The sequence below is a fragment of the Notechis scutatus genome, chromosome 2, assembly GCF_049901735.1.
Source record: "Notechis scutatus isolate UNSWTSFEM ecotype Mainland chromosome 2, rNotScu1.2, whole genome shotgun sequence".
NCBI classification, from domain to species: Eukaryota; Metazoa; Chordata; class Lepidosauria; order Squamata; family Elapidae; genus Notechis; species Notechis scutatus.
The window spans coordinates 87,137,421-87,158,497 of record NC_142010.1 but is presented as its reverse complement, the minus strand read 5'-3'; the positions used below and the strand labels follow the sequence as shown (position 1 = coordinate 87,158,497).

Sequence of the window (21,077 nt, the reverse complement as noted above, 5' to 3'; positions counted from 1 at the left end):
AATTCATTAATTTTTGATAGGTGACCTTTAATTTTGATAACTAGCCAAACTAAAACATATTTAGTGGAAGTTTTTTTTTTTTTAAAAAAACCCAATAACAATAAAACATTAGCATTTAGGCAGGATACCATTTAAAATCTGCCCACAAGAAGGTCTCAGAATCTGATACACAGAACTAAAGATTTTTTTAGCAATAGTTTGATTAGAGTTTTCCAGCAAGATGTGTTCTCCAGCAATTTAAAACTAAATTCTTGATTCTGGAAGAAGGGGTAAACTACTACATCTTCTAGGAAATGATGTTCTTCTGAGCTTAGATGCAAAATTATGAGGCCAAAAGACAGAAGAAAATAGTGAAAATGGCATTTCCAGCAATGGGAACCTGGAAGCCTAGCATGAGTCCCTCTCATTCATACTGCTTTTATGATCTTCATATGAAAATCTTACCTTCTCTCCTCTGGTCTTCGAATCTTCTTTTTCCTTCTTTCTTGCTGCTGTGATAAATTCATTAAACAAGGCTTCTCGGTCTTTCATTTTTTCAATTGCTTTGAAACGTGAATCTTTAGCATGCTTGGCTGCAAATTCACTAAAAGTAGTTCTGTAAAAAATGGTAAGTGTACTGATTTGGCAGAGCTTTCTTAACTGGAAATGTATTCTAAACACATCTTTGTATTCTGCTACAAAGTGTGTGCTAAACACTATTACATAATTATCTTCCCTTCAGATGTACATCCAAGAGGTAAAATATTTATTTTCATGAAAAAAAGGGGCAGACTTTTTTATTTCATCAAAAATCTGCAAGGGCAGCCTTGCATATTTTTGATTTATACAGAATATACATGTAGAATAAAATTTCCAGCAACTGCACAATACTTGTTGAATGGAAATTCCTTATTCACTGGTCCTGAAATTCAAAGTTATGAATTAAAAAATTAGCAGTACTCATTTGCCATCCAATTGTACCAGGTGTGAAATTAGTAGCAATATCTGCCAAGCTTCACACTTTGTCTTCTTGTAGTTTTGCTACAAGATATTCTCACCTTCAGGGCCAGATTCCAAATTTCAGACGTGCAGTAGATATAATACTGCCACTTACCTTAAAAAAAAAACCATTATTGTGCTTTTTCCAAGATCTGATGCTAATCTGACCCCGAGATTACGTGAGACATTATAATCCTATGAATGTTTTCATCACAGCATGGAAATAATTAGACTTGGGAAATCCCGCCTACTGTTGCTGTAGGGTAAATTAAAACAAGAGAAGAATTTGGTAGCTTGTTCTATTATTTAGAAGAGAATTTAAGCCTATGCTAAATAAAATGACCTGCAAAAACTAGTCTGGGCATAAATTTGTAAGCACAGAAAATATAGAGATGACTTTCAAGGAATGTAGGTGTCCAAAGGGACATCACCATTACCTTGAACTAAAATGGGGGAGGGGGAAAGCTACACTATAATGACAAGACATGCAGAAGTTATCCTTCTTATTTACTGATGATCAAAACCGAACAATAAGTATATAGTAACAGATTTGATGCAGACTACTTGCAGTGAAATTCTCCTACTAGAAGAAGTTAACATTTCCTTATTTTTCCTTTTTCCAGCAGCAACCCCTCCTTGATTTGGGCCCTTCCATCAAGGAAAGAAGGCTTTCTATTCACAAAAGGACAAATCAGAGCTAACTTTATGATTTCTACACCCTTTGAAATAAAAACGGCAATTTGGAATTACAGAGATTAAATTATGAAAAAGGACAACTATACTAAAACAATTATATTCAAATTCAGTATTACAGTTATTCCAAATATTAAGCTATAAAAAATTTACAATTGTATTGTATTCCAGAACTTCAATGTAAATATATGCTTACTGATTCAAAATTCAATTCATCTGTGTTCAGTGGAGCTGAATCCCAATTAACAGTATTAAGGATCAGAAGCCTAATCAAAGAGGTCTTTGAGGATAGTAAGTCAATTCAAGCAAAATAAACACAACTGAAAATAAGCCAGCAGATAGCAAAGAACTGAGAGTTAATGCAAACTAATTCCTAACTAGTTTAGGTAAAATAAAATTGAACAGTTCTCTAAAAAAGTAATAATTATATACAGTCTAACAATGTATTAAAGGTATCATGTGTACAATATGACTTATCTGCAGAAACCCACTTGGACATTAACAGCCAACTATAGCCAACTAGCTGAATGACCACATAAGTCTTTCCCTTTGTTGACAATCGGATGGCAAAAGGATCCAGGAATGTAGTTTGTTGAAGTAGGTAAAATAGATTTTTTTAAAAAATACTGTGAAGTATCACCAGCAGTTCTTATAAGGCATTCAGTATTAACACTGTAAAAGGGAGCAAGTCCTCCATTACATGATGTATTTTCTATATTAGGATTGTCAATGGTTAGCTAAATTTAGGAAACATTACAGTAGCCAGGTTTACTAGAGTTAGTAAATTCATCCTCATGAAACAGTCAGGATAAAACTGGGATGGCGGAGGGAAAGAGACTGACTTACCTAGGATTAATCTTTGCTTCTTCCATCGTTTTCTTGAAATCTTCTTTGGCCTGCATTATTTTATTTTTCTTTTCTTTGCGTTCTTCTTCTGCCCTAGTTTTTACATACTGATCAAATACCTGAATAAATAGCAAATTTAATTTGGAACATTATTGCAAGAGAACAAAGCAAAGTCTAGGATTACCTATTTGTGATGATGTAACAAAATATCAAAGAATATATGAGAGACTGTCTCTTACCAGTCACATCTACCCAACCCATTAGAACAGGAAGGCAGGGAATGCTGTGGGTCCCATCCCCAAGGGAGATAAAAAAGGTGGGACACAAAAGAAGGGCCTTCTCTGTGGCGGCTCCCTCTCTTTGGAACATCATTCCCCCAGAGATTAGAACAGCCCCTACTCTAATACTCTTCCAGAAGGCGCTGAAGACGTGGTTCTGCCAGTGGCCTGGGGAACTCAGAGTGGGATGGAGCTCATTAAATGGCTCATGTAATCTTCTGTTGCTGGGGCAGGAGCTGGGGTCGACTTTATTATATTAATTTAGGTGGTTCTTTTTATTAGTTTTATTGTTTTAAATGTGGTTTTATATTTTGTAAGCCGCCTTGAGTTACCATGGGCGAAAAGGTGGCAATGTAAATTCAATAAATATTAATATTAATAATATTAAGGGATCAGTGCAGTGAATCTCAAACTCACTGAAATGAGTATCTTTCAGTAACAACTTTTACACCAAGACATTGTATAAAAAGCAGTTTTACTGCTATTTTTTAATGCGACAAATTATAGGAACAGAAAGAAACCGACTTAAACAGATGTTTGCTTTCAATAAGAAATGCATGTAAATTTATATGTCAAGGAAATTTTCCAAAAGTAAGATTCCAAAGTCAGATTAATGGAATATGCTCTAACAAGCAAATGTTCCTTCCTTCCACTACTATCTGAAAATGTTAAGAGATCCTGACCCATGGAGCAGGCTGCAGAGCTGGAGACCAACATGGAAGCAGACAATCTAAAACCTGGGCAGAAATAATTTCTTCTGTAAGCAATAAATAACTAATTTAATATTTATTCAAAATAAATCCTTAGGCATCCAAAATAAATCCTTAGGCATCCTTAGCAAGCTTGCATAATTGCTTCAAATGCTGTCTATAGTTACCTCTGCACGCATACACATACAAAGAGAACACTCCCACTGTACCTGTCAGTGAAAAAAATATGCTCCGAATGCACATTCATATGAAGAACTTTCAAAACAGCTGTTTACTTTTTGTGAAGGGCACAGCAACTTTGACACTTTGAGAGATGTTTCTTTTGGGTTAATGTACTTGTGAAGTATCTATTTTCATTGCTTTGCACAGTCCTAAGATATATTATTGTTTTTATTATTATTGTAATGAATTGTTTGGGTAAGATGAAGTTATATCTAAGATAGATCATATGATTTGGTAGAAGATACACATGAAACTATCTTGATTCTGAGGTGGCTCTATTAATAACTTTGTGTGTGTGTGTGTGTGTTTTATATAAGATTTCAGTTTGAGATGCAGACAATACAGACTCATCCTCAATAGCTTGTCCTTGTTTTCAACAGGAAAGGGACACAGGGCAGAAAATATCCTGTAGCCAAGAAGGCTCCACGACCCTGAGGACATAGATAAACCTCTCTAAAAGAATGCAAATGACCAGCAGTCTGCAAGGAATATAAATCCTTCCATTCCCCACCATCCAGTCAGAGCTGAAGAAGCTTCTTGAATGAGAAGTGAAACAGCTTCAAAGAAAAAACAAGAAAGTCCAGCTGCCTCCTGAAAAAAAGCACCTTTGGAACAACCATGACCTGGATTACTGAGAAACTCCATAGACATATGTTAGAATAATTTATCCTTCTTTGGAAAGTTTTGCATGTAACTACAGTAATTCAGCATCTTTTGCAATCAACGTTTGTTTGGTGTTTTGATTTATTTCTATAGATATTAGTTTGGTGCAATTTATCTGAAATAAGTTTTTCTTGTTTGTAACTATTCAAAACAGTACCTATATAATTTGTTGAAGGATGAAGCTTCTTGTTCTCAACAGAAAATACTGTTTTAGAAGTTTTTCTCCTTCTTCTATATAATTTAAATTTCAGTCATTTAAAACCTTCCAGATATTAACGAAAGAAGAATAAACTGTGTTGTAAACAGCCTCAAATGTTTTCAAACATTTCAACCTTTAAAAACTCTCTTTTTGTATTTTATTATATGAATATAACACATAATTTGTTTAAAAGACCTTTTCTTTTACCTGTTTCCTTTCCTTGGGGTTAAGAAGGAGGTAACGGGGATCAAAAACAATTTTGTGTAGCTCTTTTTCCCATGTAGAAAAAGCAGAAACCTTTAACAAATGAAGTGGGGAAAAGTAATGATTTTGCAGGCAATTAAATTCAGGCAAAAAGATACAAGTTGTGCAATTCTGCTTGAAATCTACAGGACTTCTATTAGAAAGAAGTTATGGCTGAAATCTTTACAGCAGTTTCATCACTAATAGATGATGAACTGCAGGAAGTCAGCAGAGCCAATTTCCACACTAATTGGCTCTGAAAACTTCTACATAATTACAGAGAACTAACACATATCTAATTACTCATTAAAATGACCACTACTGTGTGACATTTAAAAACTGCTATATCAAAAGAAAGCCTTGAAGTTCCGGTTCTAACTTTCTTTGCTTTCTTAGGTCTCTGCAGAATGATCAGAAATTTCACTTTCTCCTCATAAATTGAAGTACTATGCATACAATCAATTCTAGCATGTAAAAGGGAAGATTCTGAAAGCTCAATAAATTAGATTCTGACATTTCATAGAAAGTGCACCAAAACCAGATGTTTCCTTACAAATATGCTTAGTTGCTTAACCAAAGTGCATGCAGACCTTTTAAAAATGACAATTTTGTTTATTCCCTAACTGCAAACACTATTCATTAATCAAGCAGTATTAAACGTGTTTTGACAATGGTAGTAGGGGTAGATATGAATAACACATTAAATAATTGCCTTAGCACAGCAATATTAATAAGCTTAAAATAAAATTAGTGTAATTATATCCATCAATCAATATAACAGGACCAAGATAGTCACACTTTTGCCCTTCTGGTCCCATTAAAAGTCATAAACAAGAGTGACTAATGTGCTTTGATTTCACACTCAGGTCTAAATCTGACTGAAAAGAATCCAGACTATGCTTCTTTTAGTATTCTGTAACTGTAGAACAATTGTTTTCTCAACAATAGAGGAAAGATTGGAGACCAACCTTTTTCACTATTTATATTGGAGTTGTGATGACAAACTTGTGGCACACGTGCCACAGGTGGCATGCAGAGCCATTTGTACGGGCATGTGAACCCCAGGCAAACTTACCTCACCGCGCATGTACGTGCCTCCCATGTGATGTTCGGCCCTTTTTCGGCCTCCCAGGGGCTTGAGGGAAGCCTCTGCAGCCTTTGCAGCTTGAAAAATAGGCCCGTTTCATCACTTCCGGTATTTCCAGAAATACTGGAAGTGACGAAGCAGGCCCATTTTTCAGCCTGCAAAGGCTGCAGAGGCTTGCCTCAAGCCTCTGGGAAGCCAAAAAGGCATCAAATGGGCCGAAAATCAGCTGGGAGGCACAGTGCAGGTAAGGAGGCATGGGGGATTATGCGCGCATGTGGGGGGGGGATGTGCACTGCCTTCTGGGTGCTGGCACAATTTTTGGCACAGGAGCCCAAAAAGATTAGCCACCACTGTATTAGAGCATATGGCAATTTATGCACCAAAGACAAATTCCTTGTGTGTCCAATCACCCTTGGCCAATAAAGAATTCTATTCTATCTCATCAATTTAGGAAATGGTCCTCACTGATTGCATAAACAATGAAATACTTTGAAAAATTCACATAAATTTAATCTGAGAATTGTTTCTGACCCCTCTTTCCAGGAGCATGTCTTTGAACTGTTTCATTCGAGCCTCGAGAGGGACAATGGCTCTTTCTCGAGCAGCTTTAATTTCTGCCTCCATGGCAGCCTCTTTTTCCGAATCCATGTCTTTGTTATCTTCTTTCCTATAAAATAAAAACATATAGTAGGATTCTATTCATTTATCAAAGCTGTAAGCCACCAATTTCATCAAAACTCATTTTGGACCAATATTACAAGTCAATGATATGTTCTTTATACTCAAGACTACTACTTCTTCATTCTGAGTTCAGAAATAAGAAATAGTTAATTTAGCTTTATAGTCACAGAGAAGTTGATCATGTGCATTCTTCCTTTCATATAGAAACTTACTTCCGCTTCTTTGTTTTAATAGGCTCATCATCATTGGCTTCTTCTAACATTTCATGCTCATCTTTCACTGAAAAAGAAATACCTATTTTTACTCTATAGATCACCATTCAAATGTATTAGTTATGCCTAATTAATGTCCACATACAAATTTTACATTTCTTCCTACCATTTTCCCACAAATGCAGATCTGGTTGTTTTTTTAAGTTCAACTGGGTGTTGATCCCCATTGGATGTGATAGGAGTTGACAGACCAAGTTGTCTGATGTTGTAGGCTGAAAGACTGTGACTAGTCCAAACATGCCTAAAATGGGACGAGAACTCAGTCTTGTGGTTTCTAGCCTGTGCTTTAACTATTCGACCAAATTGTCTCTCTATATCCCATATTATAATTAAATCCCACAGCATAAATGAAATATATCCCATATTATAATTAAAAAATACTATTCTACTCTGGTATCTTAGTATCTTAAAATTCAATATATTTCTTCAACAACATACAGCGCCAATTAAAGTTTAAAAATCCACATAATTTTTTTTTTAAATTTAATCCATAAATTATTCTTTCCAAGATTCAAATCAATGAAAGGACTAATTGATACTATCTTTGAATTTAATTATCACTTGAACAATACATAACTATTTTACATAATACTAGGACCACCAAAGAACCTCAGGCTATAATTTCTTTGGTAGATTATGAGTTTCAGTCATACGTGAGAATACTGTTTATAACCTCTAGAAACTTAAATTATTTAAGACCAAATTACCTAAGAAGCCATCTTTCCTGCATGAACCGACTCAGATGTTGAAATCTTCTGAAGAAAATGCTCTTTACCTTCCTAGCATCTTAAATGCCTTGTGTAAAAGTTTGGGAAAAGGTATTCCCAATAGTTAGACACTTATCAAATGTGGATGATTTGGCTCTGCATTTCTTTTATTTGTGATTTTTTCCCAAACATTCTGGGCAGTGTATAACCAAAGCAACTTCAAAATCAGTGTTATTCTGCAATGAAGGGTTTTACTTACCAGTGCTTTGAAACAGTTATTTGAATTATCTCCATGTAGATAATTCTATTCCATGTAGAGTGTTAACAATAGAGCAAATATGTGATCAACTCAACAATTACTGTAGGTTAGTAACCAGCAAAATCTGGGCAAACCAAACCCCAGACATAATCTTCAACTGTTGCTTGAGCAGAAGCTTTAAATTCAACCAGGGTAACCAATGCTGTTTCTGTCCCATAACATGACCGTGTTTGAGAAAGTTACTTTTAGTACCTTTTATAGATGATTCTCTGAACAGACTTCCATAAAAATGGATGACTGAAGATTGAGCAAAGATTGAGTGGGATGGTTGTTGTTTAATATAAACTATTTTAAATGTATGTGTTACTCTTTTCTCTCAGAGAAGGTTTAGCAATTTCCTGAATCAAGCTGCTCATACTATGCCTGGCTTCCTGAAGGAGCCAGAAAGGACACAGATCTAGTTTACAGCTATTGACAAATAATCTTATTTAATTCCCCAAACTGCAGACCAATCACAACTATTTCTAGTGCATATTATATTATATTCCTTCATATCATATGTAAAATTTAATAAGTAACCTGTCAGAATTGAACAAATAAGTGACTTAGCCTTACTTAGTTTTTTTCCTTCATCCATTCCTTTTTTATGGGGAGGTTCTTGAATAATTTTATCCACATCTGCTCTTCCTATTAAATCATCTGGTCGATCCCACATTGATAGTCTAGTGGTAGGGTTATAAAAGAAAACCCGTTCATCACCTGTCCATACCACACACCTAGAAAAAAGATATATTATATAATTATAGCAGGGTTTAAATAATATTTAATTTTATATGAAAGTTAACAACCAAGAAAATGCTTTTTATTTTTATAGACTATGTAGAGTAGAGCTAACAGTAATCTTAATAAAGTTTTTTTAAATAATAAGTAAAATCTCCTTGAAGTTGAATTCAACTCCTGGAAACATTGTGCACTTGACCATTTCCTTTCCAACAAAATCAAAGTGGCCAATCACCGCCTTCTCCATACTATTGATTTGAGAACAAAGCCTACATACCAGGGAGTACCAGGTATAGGTGTAGTAGCTACAGGTTTTGCTTTCTGAGCAGCTTTCTCTTCTTCAGTCATTTCTTCTTCTTTCGGCTCCTAGATGAACAGATTCCAAGACAGACTATTCAGTGGTTATTTATACAACACTAGCAAAGAAAGAACAATAACAGTTTTTCTCCTATAGAGATGAGAAGCATTTCTCCCACCACCTCAACATGTAATCTGTGAAATTAAAAGCTTCTCTGTTATCTCTACCAAAATACCTTGAATCAAGGGCTGCATCTTCATTAGATATTTTTAACTTTTTCCACTGGAGAAAGGTGGGATTGCAATGAAACATGAAATTAAAATGGTAGTTTCAAACTGCAAGTAACCCTCAGGACTGCCTTTCCTCCACTTACATAGAAGATACCAGGCTGTTGTTTTAGGAAGAAGAAATCCCTAAAGTCCTAACATTTAACATTATTATCATATACATCTGTGTCTTTACAAACTCTATATCTTGCACAGAAGTCACTTCATATTCATATACTAATGATTACATTAATGTAACATAACTTGTGCAAGATCTAGTGTAAATAGTCACAAACAAATAAAAATATTGGATCTGATATATGTGCAATAACAAAAATGCTTTCACAAACATTACAACTATTTTCTAAATTAGGATAGATTAGTTAATTTATACTGAGACTGAATAAAAATTAAACACATTTTTAGAAAATAATGAGTTAGAGCTAAGCCTTCTTTCCATTAATGAAACAAGTTCCCCTACATCTGGAAGGCTTCCAATCCAGTGCCTATGTTTCTACAGATTTCATCACTAATTCACCACTCTTCTGTGAAAGAATGCCAGAGTGCTTCTCTCAATATTTGGTACATTTCAGAATATACCAAATGATGATGAGAACTGATGATCAGCAGGAATTTCTAAGTTCTATTTAGGATTTTTTAAAAATGCCTTTTAAATAACCACTTAAACCAACCCAACTGTTTATTAAAATCTCAGCAATAAACCTACCAAAGACTTAAATTTCATAAAGTCTAAATTCTGTGCTTCTAATATTCACTTTATTTGTACATTTCAAAATATAATTGGCAAGTTTTCTATATATAAAGTACTGAATATGTATTTTAAAATATACTCCCAATATCTGCAATTGCAATATTTTGGAACAAATCTTAACACCATTCTTTGTTTCTTCATATAATCTGTAATATTAAACAATACTTATAAATAAGATAAAATATAAAAACTATGCAGTTAGCATTAGAAACCATCTAAATGGCAGATAAGTTCAATAAGTTATTTCAAAGTGGTATTAGTTTATCTTTCTCTTGATTTCACTTTGTTCTTAAAAGAAACAAACAAACAGATATCAAATTAGACTTTAGGTATATCAGTGCTTTTACCTCCTTTATAAGTTCCTTGATTGGTTCCATTTTGGGTTCTTCCTCTTCTGTTTCCATAGGCAAAGGATCTTCAATGGGTTCTTTAATGCTATCTTTCATCTTTTCTTCTACTTTTTCTAAGAAAAATGTATAATTTCTTTATTTACTTTCCATCTGCTCTACAACTTTTACTTTCCATTGATATACATTCAAACTCATTTTCTGAGCAAAATTATCAAAATCAGCTTTATAAAACCCTCCCACCCCCCAAATTAAAGGCAATGAAGACTATACCTTCAACGACTAAGAATTCTTTAGGACAGAAGTTACATGAAGATGAATGAAAATGAAGAATCTCATTTTCCAAGTTCTGAACACTGCAAGAATTGTAATGATTGTTTTTTTATGGCCTAGTGTAGTTTGGTTTCACCATTTTCAATCTACATAGGATGCAGCTGGTTTTTACTCTGAGTTTTCCTACCCTGTTAAATACCTGGTATCTTAGCTTTTTAAAACCTGCTTCTAAAAACAGATTATTTTACTGAATGAAGATTGAGTTATAAGATTTAAGTTTCCTTACAGGAAAGCACAGAAGAAATAGAACCCAGGAAATCATACATCTATAGTTCTCAAATACTCAGAGGCAAAAGAATACAAGATAGCTAGCTAGACAAAGAAAAAAAATATCAAAATTATGAGACAAAATTATTTTTTTTAATGAAGAGGATTATAGAAGATTAACACAATGTTGGAGAATAGGAGAAAATCCTAAAAAACAGTCTTCAGAATAAAACACCTATATATTAACCATACAAAATGATTAAAAATGTCCAAAGCAAATTAGATACTCAGTATTTGCCAGAGGCAATTTTTCATTTGTATATAGTAGAGCAATCCTTGAAAAAAATTGATTACTACCAATGGATTGACTCCAAATTAACCTTACGAAAAATTTAATATTTTGAAGTATTACTTTTAAAAGTTAATGAATGGAGTTGGCTAGCACTTTATATACATAATATCAATACAGAACTCAAGATAATCACAGGAAAAACATGGTTTTAAGTACTATTTCAGATACCAGATTTAGGACCGGATTTAATTCCTTCAGCCAACTCATTCATTTTTAAATTGCAAAGGCAATGATTCTAGATAAAGGGCTATTTGCAATGACAGTAAATACCAAGTTACATTAAAAATAATATTCAGATATGAGCAATTACATATACAGGAATGAGCAAAGTAAGTCTATTAGAAATGTATACATACAAATTTGCTATATGGAAAATTTATTGCTATGAGGAAAAGTTATTGATGAAAAATAAACATTCACCCCATAGCACTCAGAGAAGTATTACTTTAGCAATACATTTCTTGGGAAAATCAATGAAATACACAAACACAACTTGAGAAGTTAATTTACTTGTTCTAATTAGTAAAACAAATAACATTCTGAAAAAAAGTCTTTTATTAGCATTGCAATGTATTAAAACATCAAATAAATAAACACTTTTATGGTAGTTATTATTGATCAAATTCTTTACTGAAGACATCAATTGTGATGTCACTTTCCCACTTCATGTTAATGCTTTGTTCAGTCCCTCCTCCGCAAATCATTGTTACTGCAATCATTACTCTACCCAAAAAGACATACTACATTTTATAGCTCTGTGAATATTTACAGCCATAAGTCATACATGAAAAACAAATGGCTGCTTTAAGAACTGCAGAATAAAGAAAAATAGGTGTTATTTATTTGTGTCAGTTACAAATTTTTTTCATGGCAAATTGAGATGCTTTGAGAAATAGTGAGTGGCATCAATATTTTTGGCAGTGTCCTATATGAATTCTTCAACAAAGAAGCCAGAGACTTCCAAGATGCATTAGACATTTTCTTCAAACTTCTCACTATCCAATATCATTATAACTGTAAACCAGCAATTCCTCCTTCTCTTCCCTGAACTGAAGGTTATTAATAAGGCTGGTTTTGTTTTTACAAGTACATATTTGGTCTTGAAACCACTTATTGTACACTTGGTTTTAATCTCAGAATCCATTACATTGTTCACTGCAATTTGTCTTAATTTTCTGAACCAACTTACATTGTATACACAAACCAAAACTAAACATTGTACCTTTCTCTTTCAGTTCTTGAGGCTTCTCCCATGTTGATTCTAAGGTCCTATTATTATAGTAGTATGTCTTCCCATCTGCTGTTTTGTACTCTGTCCATTCAGAGACTGCTGTTGCTCCAGCCAATGCAGCAGGTGAAGCGGCAATAGCAACCTGAGGATGGATCATAGGTACAATAGGAGGAGCCATTCCTGGCAAGACACCTACATAAGAAGGAGCAATAAAAAGGCAAACATTGATGAAAAATAACTCTATTAAATTAAAACCACTAACCTAAAATCAATATATAAAGCAACTGAAAATCGAGACATTACTAATAGTAATTCATATATTTTTTCTAAATAGTAAAGTGTGCTTCCAGCAAATTCTAATCACTATCATTCCTTTATTTCACAACCATCAACTTCTAACACAAACTGTAGTCAGCATTCAACACATCATGTGAAGTTGTACCATTCATGCTTTAAAAGTTTTCTAATGTTTACATTAGTTTTTCGCATTAAGCACTTTCAACATCACTAAGAGAAGAAAAATTTAAAAAGCCAACCACTGCACAGTGAATATCAGTAAATATCACTTTTGATGCTTTTTCCTAGTTAAAGTATGTGATCTGCCATGAAAAACCAAAGACAAAATATTCCATTTCCTACCAATGGCAGTAACCATTTATAGGAATCAGTGTTTTTCTATGTCTTTTCAACTTGAACATTAGAAATGTTCCTATTTTGACAGATTGCCTCTTTAAAAGGAAAAATATTTCTACTGAAGATTAACTTTACAGTATTTTATTTGTAGACCTGATCTTTACTTAGAACAGTTTTGGAATACTTAGTACAAATGTAGATAGCTGTTGGGTTAAATAGCGCTAGTTTAATTCAATGAATAATATTAAGGTTTTTTTTTAGAGCTGTGTTGCCAATTAAGAATGTTTCTTTTAAGTACATCAATATAAAGTACTTACGTTAACAAAAATAACAGGCTTGGTGTCACATAAATCTATTTATTTTTAATGAAATACAGGTATGTAGAACAACCTTCATAATATTGGTTTAAAATCAGACATATACATATATACACAAACACAAACACACTAACATGCAAACAAGATCTGGTCACTGTACAAATGGCAGGAGAGGGAAAACCAAGCACTGTATCCCCATAAAGAAAAAGAAAACATGGACATGGAAGAGATTCACATGAATAATTTTAACTTGCAGAAAATCCATACTACAATAATTAAACTATTAATTTTAGTTAATTGGGAGAGTTTTTTGCTGGCTACATGTGAAATCTGTACTTATAAGTATTTTTTGAAAATAAAGATAAATATTCAGTTATTTGGGAAAAAGCAAATAAAAGGTAAAACAACAACATTCACTACCATGCCAACTTACAGACAAAACAGACTAAGATGTTTTTAAAAAATTACCGGTCTTGGTGGTAGCGACTGTCTTTACATACGGGCAGCTGACTATTTGCATCATTGCTACACCTGTAAAATGGACAAGCAAGCATGTTGGAAAGCTGCCACTGTATGTCAGCTACCACTGGGAATCTGAGCAGTATCAATTTCCTGCTAGAAATTTAGCATGCCATTTTTTTCCAATGGCAACAAGGAATAAGTAGGAAGATTTAAAGTCAGTTTTTGATAGTATTTTGTTAAAGACATGCCAGAAAATTACTGGTTTTACAATAAGCTTGCTTTATAATGAGCAAGATTTGGAAGACACCAGTCCTTTCTTTAAAAAAAAAAAATCTAACAATAACCCGGGGGTTTGAACTCAATGAGGACACACTTCTTCACCCCCTTACAAAGCAATGCTATGAGACTAAATCATACTTATTCTGCTCTGTTTACATAATTTTATCAAGTACTTAAGAACAGCTTATACAAATCAATTCTCTTGTGTGTTTACTTTGAAATAAGTCCCACTGTGCTCAATAGGGCTGTTATAAGTGCTTACTGGACTGTTTTATATTTAACAAGAACAGAAAGCTGGTGGTGAGAAGCCAAAATGTGATTAAAAAGTCAAGTATCAGTCTGGAAGGGGAAAAAAAGACCAGATTGAAGGCAAGGAAGTAAACTGAGATAAAGTGATAAGGGTGAAATAAAGAGAAAAGCTGAGTTGATGGCTCATTAGCAGCCTACATTAGCTCTGTCTGGTACCCCTCAAAATTTTTTAAACCTCAAAATTCTCATCTAAATTTCAAATAAGCTCCCCAAAACATGGGAGGTTCTGCTAATTACTATGAAGTAAAGATAACTGAAAAGATCTGGTTAAGCATATTTGTTGAAAGGAACAAAGTTGGTAAATGTTTTATATTTAAAAAACTGATTTGCAGATCACATAACATTAGGCATCCAGTAATGAACAGAGAAGGGAGGAAATTATATACAAAATGAGTTTCCACACAAAATATTATTTAAAGAAGATAATTGCAACAGAGGTATAGTTATTATATCTCCTAACACTTAAAATGAAAAATTGGGACTTTCTGAATCTTTTTCAATATGTTCACTCCCATCTATTTTAGTAAATGAGAAATTAATTTTCAGTTCAAGCACATATGCAAAAATTAAATTAAATTCTTCTCCACAAGTACATTTTCTCCACAACAGAAAATGTTAAAGTATCATTAAATTGATCCAGAACCTGTATTAACTGCTATTTTTTCTAATTGTCTATGGGGATTTCTCAGTTACCAAGTCATTGTTATCCCTAAGGTGCTTTTTCAAACAGCAACTGGATTTTGTTTTTCCTTGAAGATGTTTCGGTTCTCATTCAAGAAGCTTCTTCAGTTTAGAAGTGAAGAAGCTTCTTAGATGAGAAGCAAAATGTCCAAGGAAAAACAAAGAAAGTTCAGTTATCTTTTGAAAAAGCATATTTGGGATATTTTTTCTAATAAGATGCAGAACTTTTACTTCTGTATAAAGCAAAACGGTAAGGGTTTCAGTGTATGCCAAATTGTTTGAACAACTCTGAAAATAAGGCCTATACACTTTTATTAAGAACAAGCCCTTTTTCAATTAGAGGAAATTACACCCACGTACACAACTGTACTTAAAAGTTATTCTTAACAAATATGTATGGAAGACTATTGAATCCATACAAATTTTTTTTTTAAAAAAGCAGTAAGTTTGTCAACTTTGACATACAAATCTATAGCTACCTTTTACAATAAATATTCAAAGGAACAGCAGTTACATTTATACTACCGTGTTTCTCCAACAATACGACCTCCCCCAATAGGAAGACGCAGCATGTTTTCTAGGTATAAAATGAAATTAAGCCCCTCCCCCCAAATTTAGGCCTATTTTAAAACTTGCAAAATGGGGGGAAGGATGGGGGGACTTGCCGTTAGGAGCGCCCCACGGGCAGCAATTCCACGCCACCAACTGCTCTTAATGGGCTATCATGGCAGAGCGCGGAGAGCTCCCTACTCCTGCCAAGCACCTTTGCTGCAGACCCAAGACCTTCAGCGCCCGCCGCTGTTGATTTCCCTTCTGCCCATGCCGCCACCGCGTTTGGAGCTGCCACTTCCACGTTTGGAGCACCACTGCTGTTTGGAGCACCGCTGCCGTTCGGAGCTGCTGCTTCTGCATTTGGAACACCACCGCTGCTTGGAGCACTGCCGCTGTTTGGAGTTGCCATGTCCGCATTTGGAGCTGCCGCCGCGTTTGGAGCTGCCGCTTCCGCGTTTGGAGCACTGCCGCTGTTTGGAGCACCACCGCCACTCCAAACACGGAAGCCATTTCCATTTGGCGGCAGCGGCAGCACTCCAAATGGCAGCAGCACTCCAAACATGGAAGCGGCAGCTCCAAACGTGGCAGCGGAATGGGCAGAAGGGAAAGCAACAGCGGCGGGTGCCAAAGGTCTTGGGTTTGCAGCAAAGGTGTTTGGTGGGAGTAGGGAGCTCTCTGCACTTCGCCATGATCACCTGTTAGGAGCGGCTGGTGGCGAGGCTGCCTGCGGGGCGCTCTAGATGAGGATGCAAGGGGGGGAATTAAGTCACCCCCGAAAAGATGGCCTAGCTGTTTTTTCGGGGCTCAAAAAAATATAAGACCCGGCCTTATTTTATGAGAAACACGGTAGTATAAACTATGCTACATTGGTTTTTCAAAGAGAGCCAGTTTGATGTAGTAGTTAAAATACCAGGCTAGAAACCAGGAGACAGAGAATTCTAATTTTACCTTAGACACAAAGCCAGCTAGATGTCCTTAAGCTAGACCCTCTGACTCTGAGCCCTAAAGAGGCAAGAGCAAACCACTTGCAAAATCTTGCCAAGAAAATTGCAGGAACTAGTCCAGGCAGTCTCCAGGAGTCTGTACTGACTCAAAGGCAAAATATTGTTTATTTAATTATTCAACAGATCAAATATATATATTTCCCTTTAGTATGTGATTAAAAAATAAAGATTCCAGCTTTTATGATAGCAAAAAAGCTTTTAGGATTACAAAAAGTCTAAACTGAGACATCTCTCAATTGTTTATTAATGATTTTATTTATTAGCAAAATGCAAGAATATTTTTCAATATATAAAATGTTCCAACCTGGTATTTTTTCTGTCATGAAACAGAATTCTAACCTGACAGGACTTTAAAGTAACAGAGATTGAAAAAATGTACCACAGTGGCATAAACAGCTGTGCAAAGTTTTTGTATTTTAAATTATTTTAATAGGTGAAATTGAAAACCCTCCTACTTCAGTTGCAAAACTGCTATTCTGAATATCCCAGAAACATTTCAAGCTTAAGGATAAATTATCATGCATGCTGATATTTTAGAGAATACTACTTTACAAAATAGCTACTAGAACATCACTTTGTATCTTATAAAGAAGCCAAGTTCCACTACAAATTCAACATTTTGGCAAGTAGTACAGATTACAAATAACCAGTGTTTCTGAAATGTGACCCATGACACTGATGGTGTCAAAGTATGAAACTGGCGTTGTATGTATCTATTCTAAAAAGTACTTCCAGGTAATTGAGAATGGTTGCAATATTAGCAACATTTTCATAAAAGAGCCAACTCTGTAGTTACATCCATTTTCAAATATATTTCTATGATTAGGTTACTACTTGGAAAGAGTAAAAAAGCCAAGAAAAGCAGCAATGTGTTTATATTAGATTCAAACAAGGAAACTATGCCTGATAGTTTCCCAAAAAGCTAGGACATGAATTTATAATTGGACTTTTAAATCTTGGCTTGTCAAAATACAGTAGCCACAGACAGTAGCTTGCATGCACTTAGTCAACAATAGCTTTCTAGCCTGAACTAGATATTCAGGCAAAGAAAGGAGTGAAGAAACAAAGATTTGAGTAAAGAAATATGTTTATTAACAAAACATTTAATCCCATTAACATAGCTATCTCCTTTTAAGCACAGCTACCTAACAGTTGATTTCATTTTGAGTTTGCAAACTATACATTCTAGTAATTTAAATGGAAGAATGGATAAATCAAGTGAAATTTAAGATACATTATGTTCTACTCTGAAAAGCTCTCTTCCCTGAAATTCATGAGGAACTTATGGCTATAATTTGAGATGCAGAACTAAAGTCTGTATCTCTTTCCCAAGCCTTATGTAAATGGCTTTTAATTTCCCTGTTCTTTCTCTTAGTTTTTAACTGAATGAGTGTAATCTGTTTATATTTTGTATTTTAATTGTTGATTACAAATCATTTTGATATTTGCAATAATGGAAATCAGTACAAAAATATTAAATGGCCAATATGTAATTGAAAATGCTAATAATCTAATAGAGACTTCAGTATGTACAGTGTGTGTATATCTAAATATCTGTCCATAATTGTGAACTCTCTTGGCCAAATCATATCTCAGGAACAGCTTTACAAACGAGTAAAAAGGATAGAATGGGAGCCAACTACAAATGATGTCATGTATTATGCTCTTTTTAATCATGCATTTCACCTGATAATTACAGTGATCAAAATAACTCTTAATGCGTATTCTAAAGTTCTATAATTTATCAACTTAATATTTATCAAGTGTGTGTATGCATAAAGGGCCTAAATTAGTACACAATGCTGAACTACGCTTCTCAGCATCATTCATTATTGGTCATGATGACTCGGGCTGTTGAAAGTTATGATCAGATAATATATGAGTTCAAAGGTTCTTCTGTTCTCTAAATAATAAATGCTGCTATTACCAAGTATAGTTTAAACTCATTTTTGACAATATAATGAACTTCTAAGGTGATTAGTTTAAAACTCTGAATACAGTTTTGTTTAACATGAATACTTTCTTCTACCCATAACAGCATTTTCAATATCTCATTCTTATGTCACAATCCTGCATTGGCTACCCAAAAGCATTTTTAAATTAAATTTAAGACCACTTATTCATAAGCTAAGTTCTAAAGGATTGCAACAGAAAATCACAGAAAAGGTGAATTTCTTCCAATTAGTTGAAATAAATACATTTTAAAACATAAGATGTATTCTGCTCAAGCAAAAAATGTGGCTTCGTTCTAATAAAAATAGATATTGAGAGCTGGGGGAGGATGCTTTAAAATAGCCTATCTAAAAAGTCCAAATTTTAACAATAAATTTTAAATGAAGAGGATTCAGGCAAATTGCATACACAGTGGACACATGGGTGCAAACAAATTGACAACATGGACATGTGGCTAATAAGACAGTCATTGTTTCCCAATTTACCTGGAAGTGGAATAGGCATGCCAGGAAGGGGAACACGAAATGGAGGTACCATTACTGGTGGAAAAGCAGGTATTGCTGCTGTTGGCTGAGGAACTGCATGAGGAACTGCAGGAGGCAGCGTCTGTGGGACTGGCTGGGGGACAGTCTGCACAGGTGTAGCAGAAGGAGCAGAGGTTGAAACACTGACTGAAGGTGTGGCAACTGAAACAGCTGAGCTGGGGGTCTGGTCTTGTGTTGTAGGTGCTGATAAAGAAAACAAACATCTGAAACCCTGAATCATATAATACAAATGGTATATTTTATAGGCTTTACTAAGACTTCCTTGCAAAGCTGGGTATATTTATAAATATATAAACAATTTGCAAAGAGACTGGTTAAGAATTTACACACTTTTTTCATTTTACTAAAAATTTGCTTAACAGGTTTAAAAGTTAGAACAAACATCCTCAAGTTGCTCTATTTTTTCAAAGGCATTTCTGCTTCAAAGAATAAATAAGTATTCTGGGTAACTCTAAAAAGATACCTTATATCCATATATTCATATCAAGAGCGTAAGTGAGCTATACTTCTGAATATAAGTAATACTGAGATTTTTTTCAAATGGTTATATTTCACCTCCACATTTTCTATGTAAATTACCTAACAAACCTTCATAGCAATGGCAAAATGTTTATATGGATATTTATGTTGTTTTACTTGACTAAATAGAAGAATATTTAAGTCACTTAAAAAGTGGATGTAATAATATAAATATATACCAAGATGATAATTTCCCTGTTGCTTAGACTATTTGAAAATATGAAATACGAATCAAAACATTTCAAACCAAAAGGAAAGCAATCTTTCAAGTTTGAATTGAAAGATTGCAAGTTTTAGAATCCTATAGTGCCTCCAGCTGGCACTAAAAGTTAATACTACATTGGATAGGTTGACATATTTCAATACTGTATTACATTTAAGAAAATAAAAGATTGAATGAAATCAGGAAAACCAGCAACTTGGATTAATTTAAGAGTTATTTACTCAATAAGTTATTTTTATATGGATCTAAAAAGAGTAAAAGGGGAAACACACATTTAGTAATTCAGAAGTTCAATGCCTCCCCAAACTGGAAGTGTTTAATTTTTTAGCAGCTCACATGCATTTTTGCCATTTAAAAAAAGTAAATCTAGTTTATAGAAGAGCGTAATAACATTCTCATTGCTTCCATAGTCACAAAAATAAACAATTGTTCATAAGAATTGCCACTTTTTACAAATTGTCTGTACTGCCAAATATTTATCCTTTAAAGTAAGATGGAAAATAAAAGTATACTAAATAAATATATATACAAACTGAACTCTAGTGGGTTTTTTCCTGTCCTCTCCTTGATTTACAGATGGTGAGTAGGAATGAACTCTGGGGAGATGTGTATATGTATATATACATGAAGAAAGACACAAAACCACACTTAACCACTTCACATTAAAACACATACTTATACATCGAAGAAACATGTTAAATTTCTTATGAATCACTACCATATATTCATCATACTACAAGATCAGCTGAATATGGTTAATATACCACAACATACAGCACTTCTCAGAAGCTTAAACCAAGGGTCTTCAAACTTGGCAAGTTTAAGACTTGTGGTTTCAACTCCCAGAATTCCTGAGCTAACATGATTGGAGGAGGAATTCTGGGAGTTGAAGTTTACAAGGCTTAAAGCTGTCAAGTTTGAAGACCACTGGCTTAAACCATTCTTCCTTGAACTGCCATAAGTTTGGAATGCTGCAGAGTCATCAAACTCAGGAAGAGAGGAAGAGAAAGAAGAAAGAAATATATTTGAAGGGCCATAGGGGCTAAACATATGGAAGAATCAAGAATTTTAGCTGTTCTCTATTTTGTAAGCTAAAACAGCGCTTTGGAAACTATTAACTGTGGTTATTTTGGGACAGATAATGATGTGTTTTTATATTATTAAGCATTGTTATTG

General features: G+C 34.2%; 1 protein-coding gene across 15 annotated transcripts in view; it reads right to left on the bottom strand.

Moving 5' to 3' along the window:
* TCERG1 (transcription elongation regulator 1) overlaps positions 1-21,077 on the bottom strand; it is a 40,354-nt gene that overhangs the window by 10,647 nt on the left and 8,630 nt on the right. For 5 of the 15 annotated variants that reach the window (XM_087955405.1, XM_087955414.1, XM_087955415.1 and 2 more), the window contains exons 5-15: positions 19,100-19,342; positions 13,843-13,905; positions 12,416-12,616; positions 10,302-10,417; positions 8,896-8,984; positions 8,454-8,614; positions 6,813-6,894; positions 6,451-6,586; positions 4,797-4,886; positions 2,518-2,636; positions 445-595 (exon numbers count right to left, since the gene is read on the bottom strand). In XM_087955405.1, the coding sequence (XP_087811531.1) occupies positions 445-595; positions 2,518-2,636; positions 4,797-4,886; positions 6,451-6,586; positions 6,813-6,894; positions 8,454-8,614; positions 8,896-8,984; positions 10,302-10,417; positions 12,416-12,616; positions 13,843-13,905; positions 19,100-19,342 (1,451 nt within the window). The remainder of the gene's footprint in view (positions 1-444; positions 596-2,517; positions 2,637-4,796; positions 4,887-6,450; positions 6,587-6,812; positions 6,895-8,453; positions 8,615-8,895; positions 8,985-10,301; positions 10,418-12,415; positions 12,617-13,842; positions 13,906-19,099; positions 19,343-21,077) is intronic. The other 10 variants (XM_026688018.2, XM_087955413.1, XM_087955416.1 and 7 more) reach the window with 3 other exon arrangements.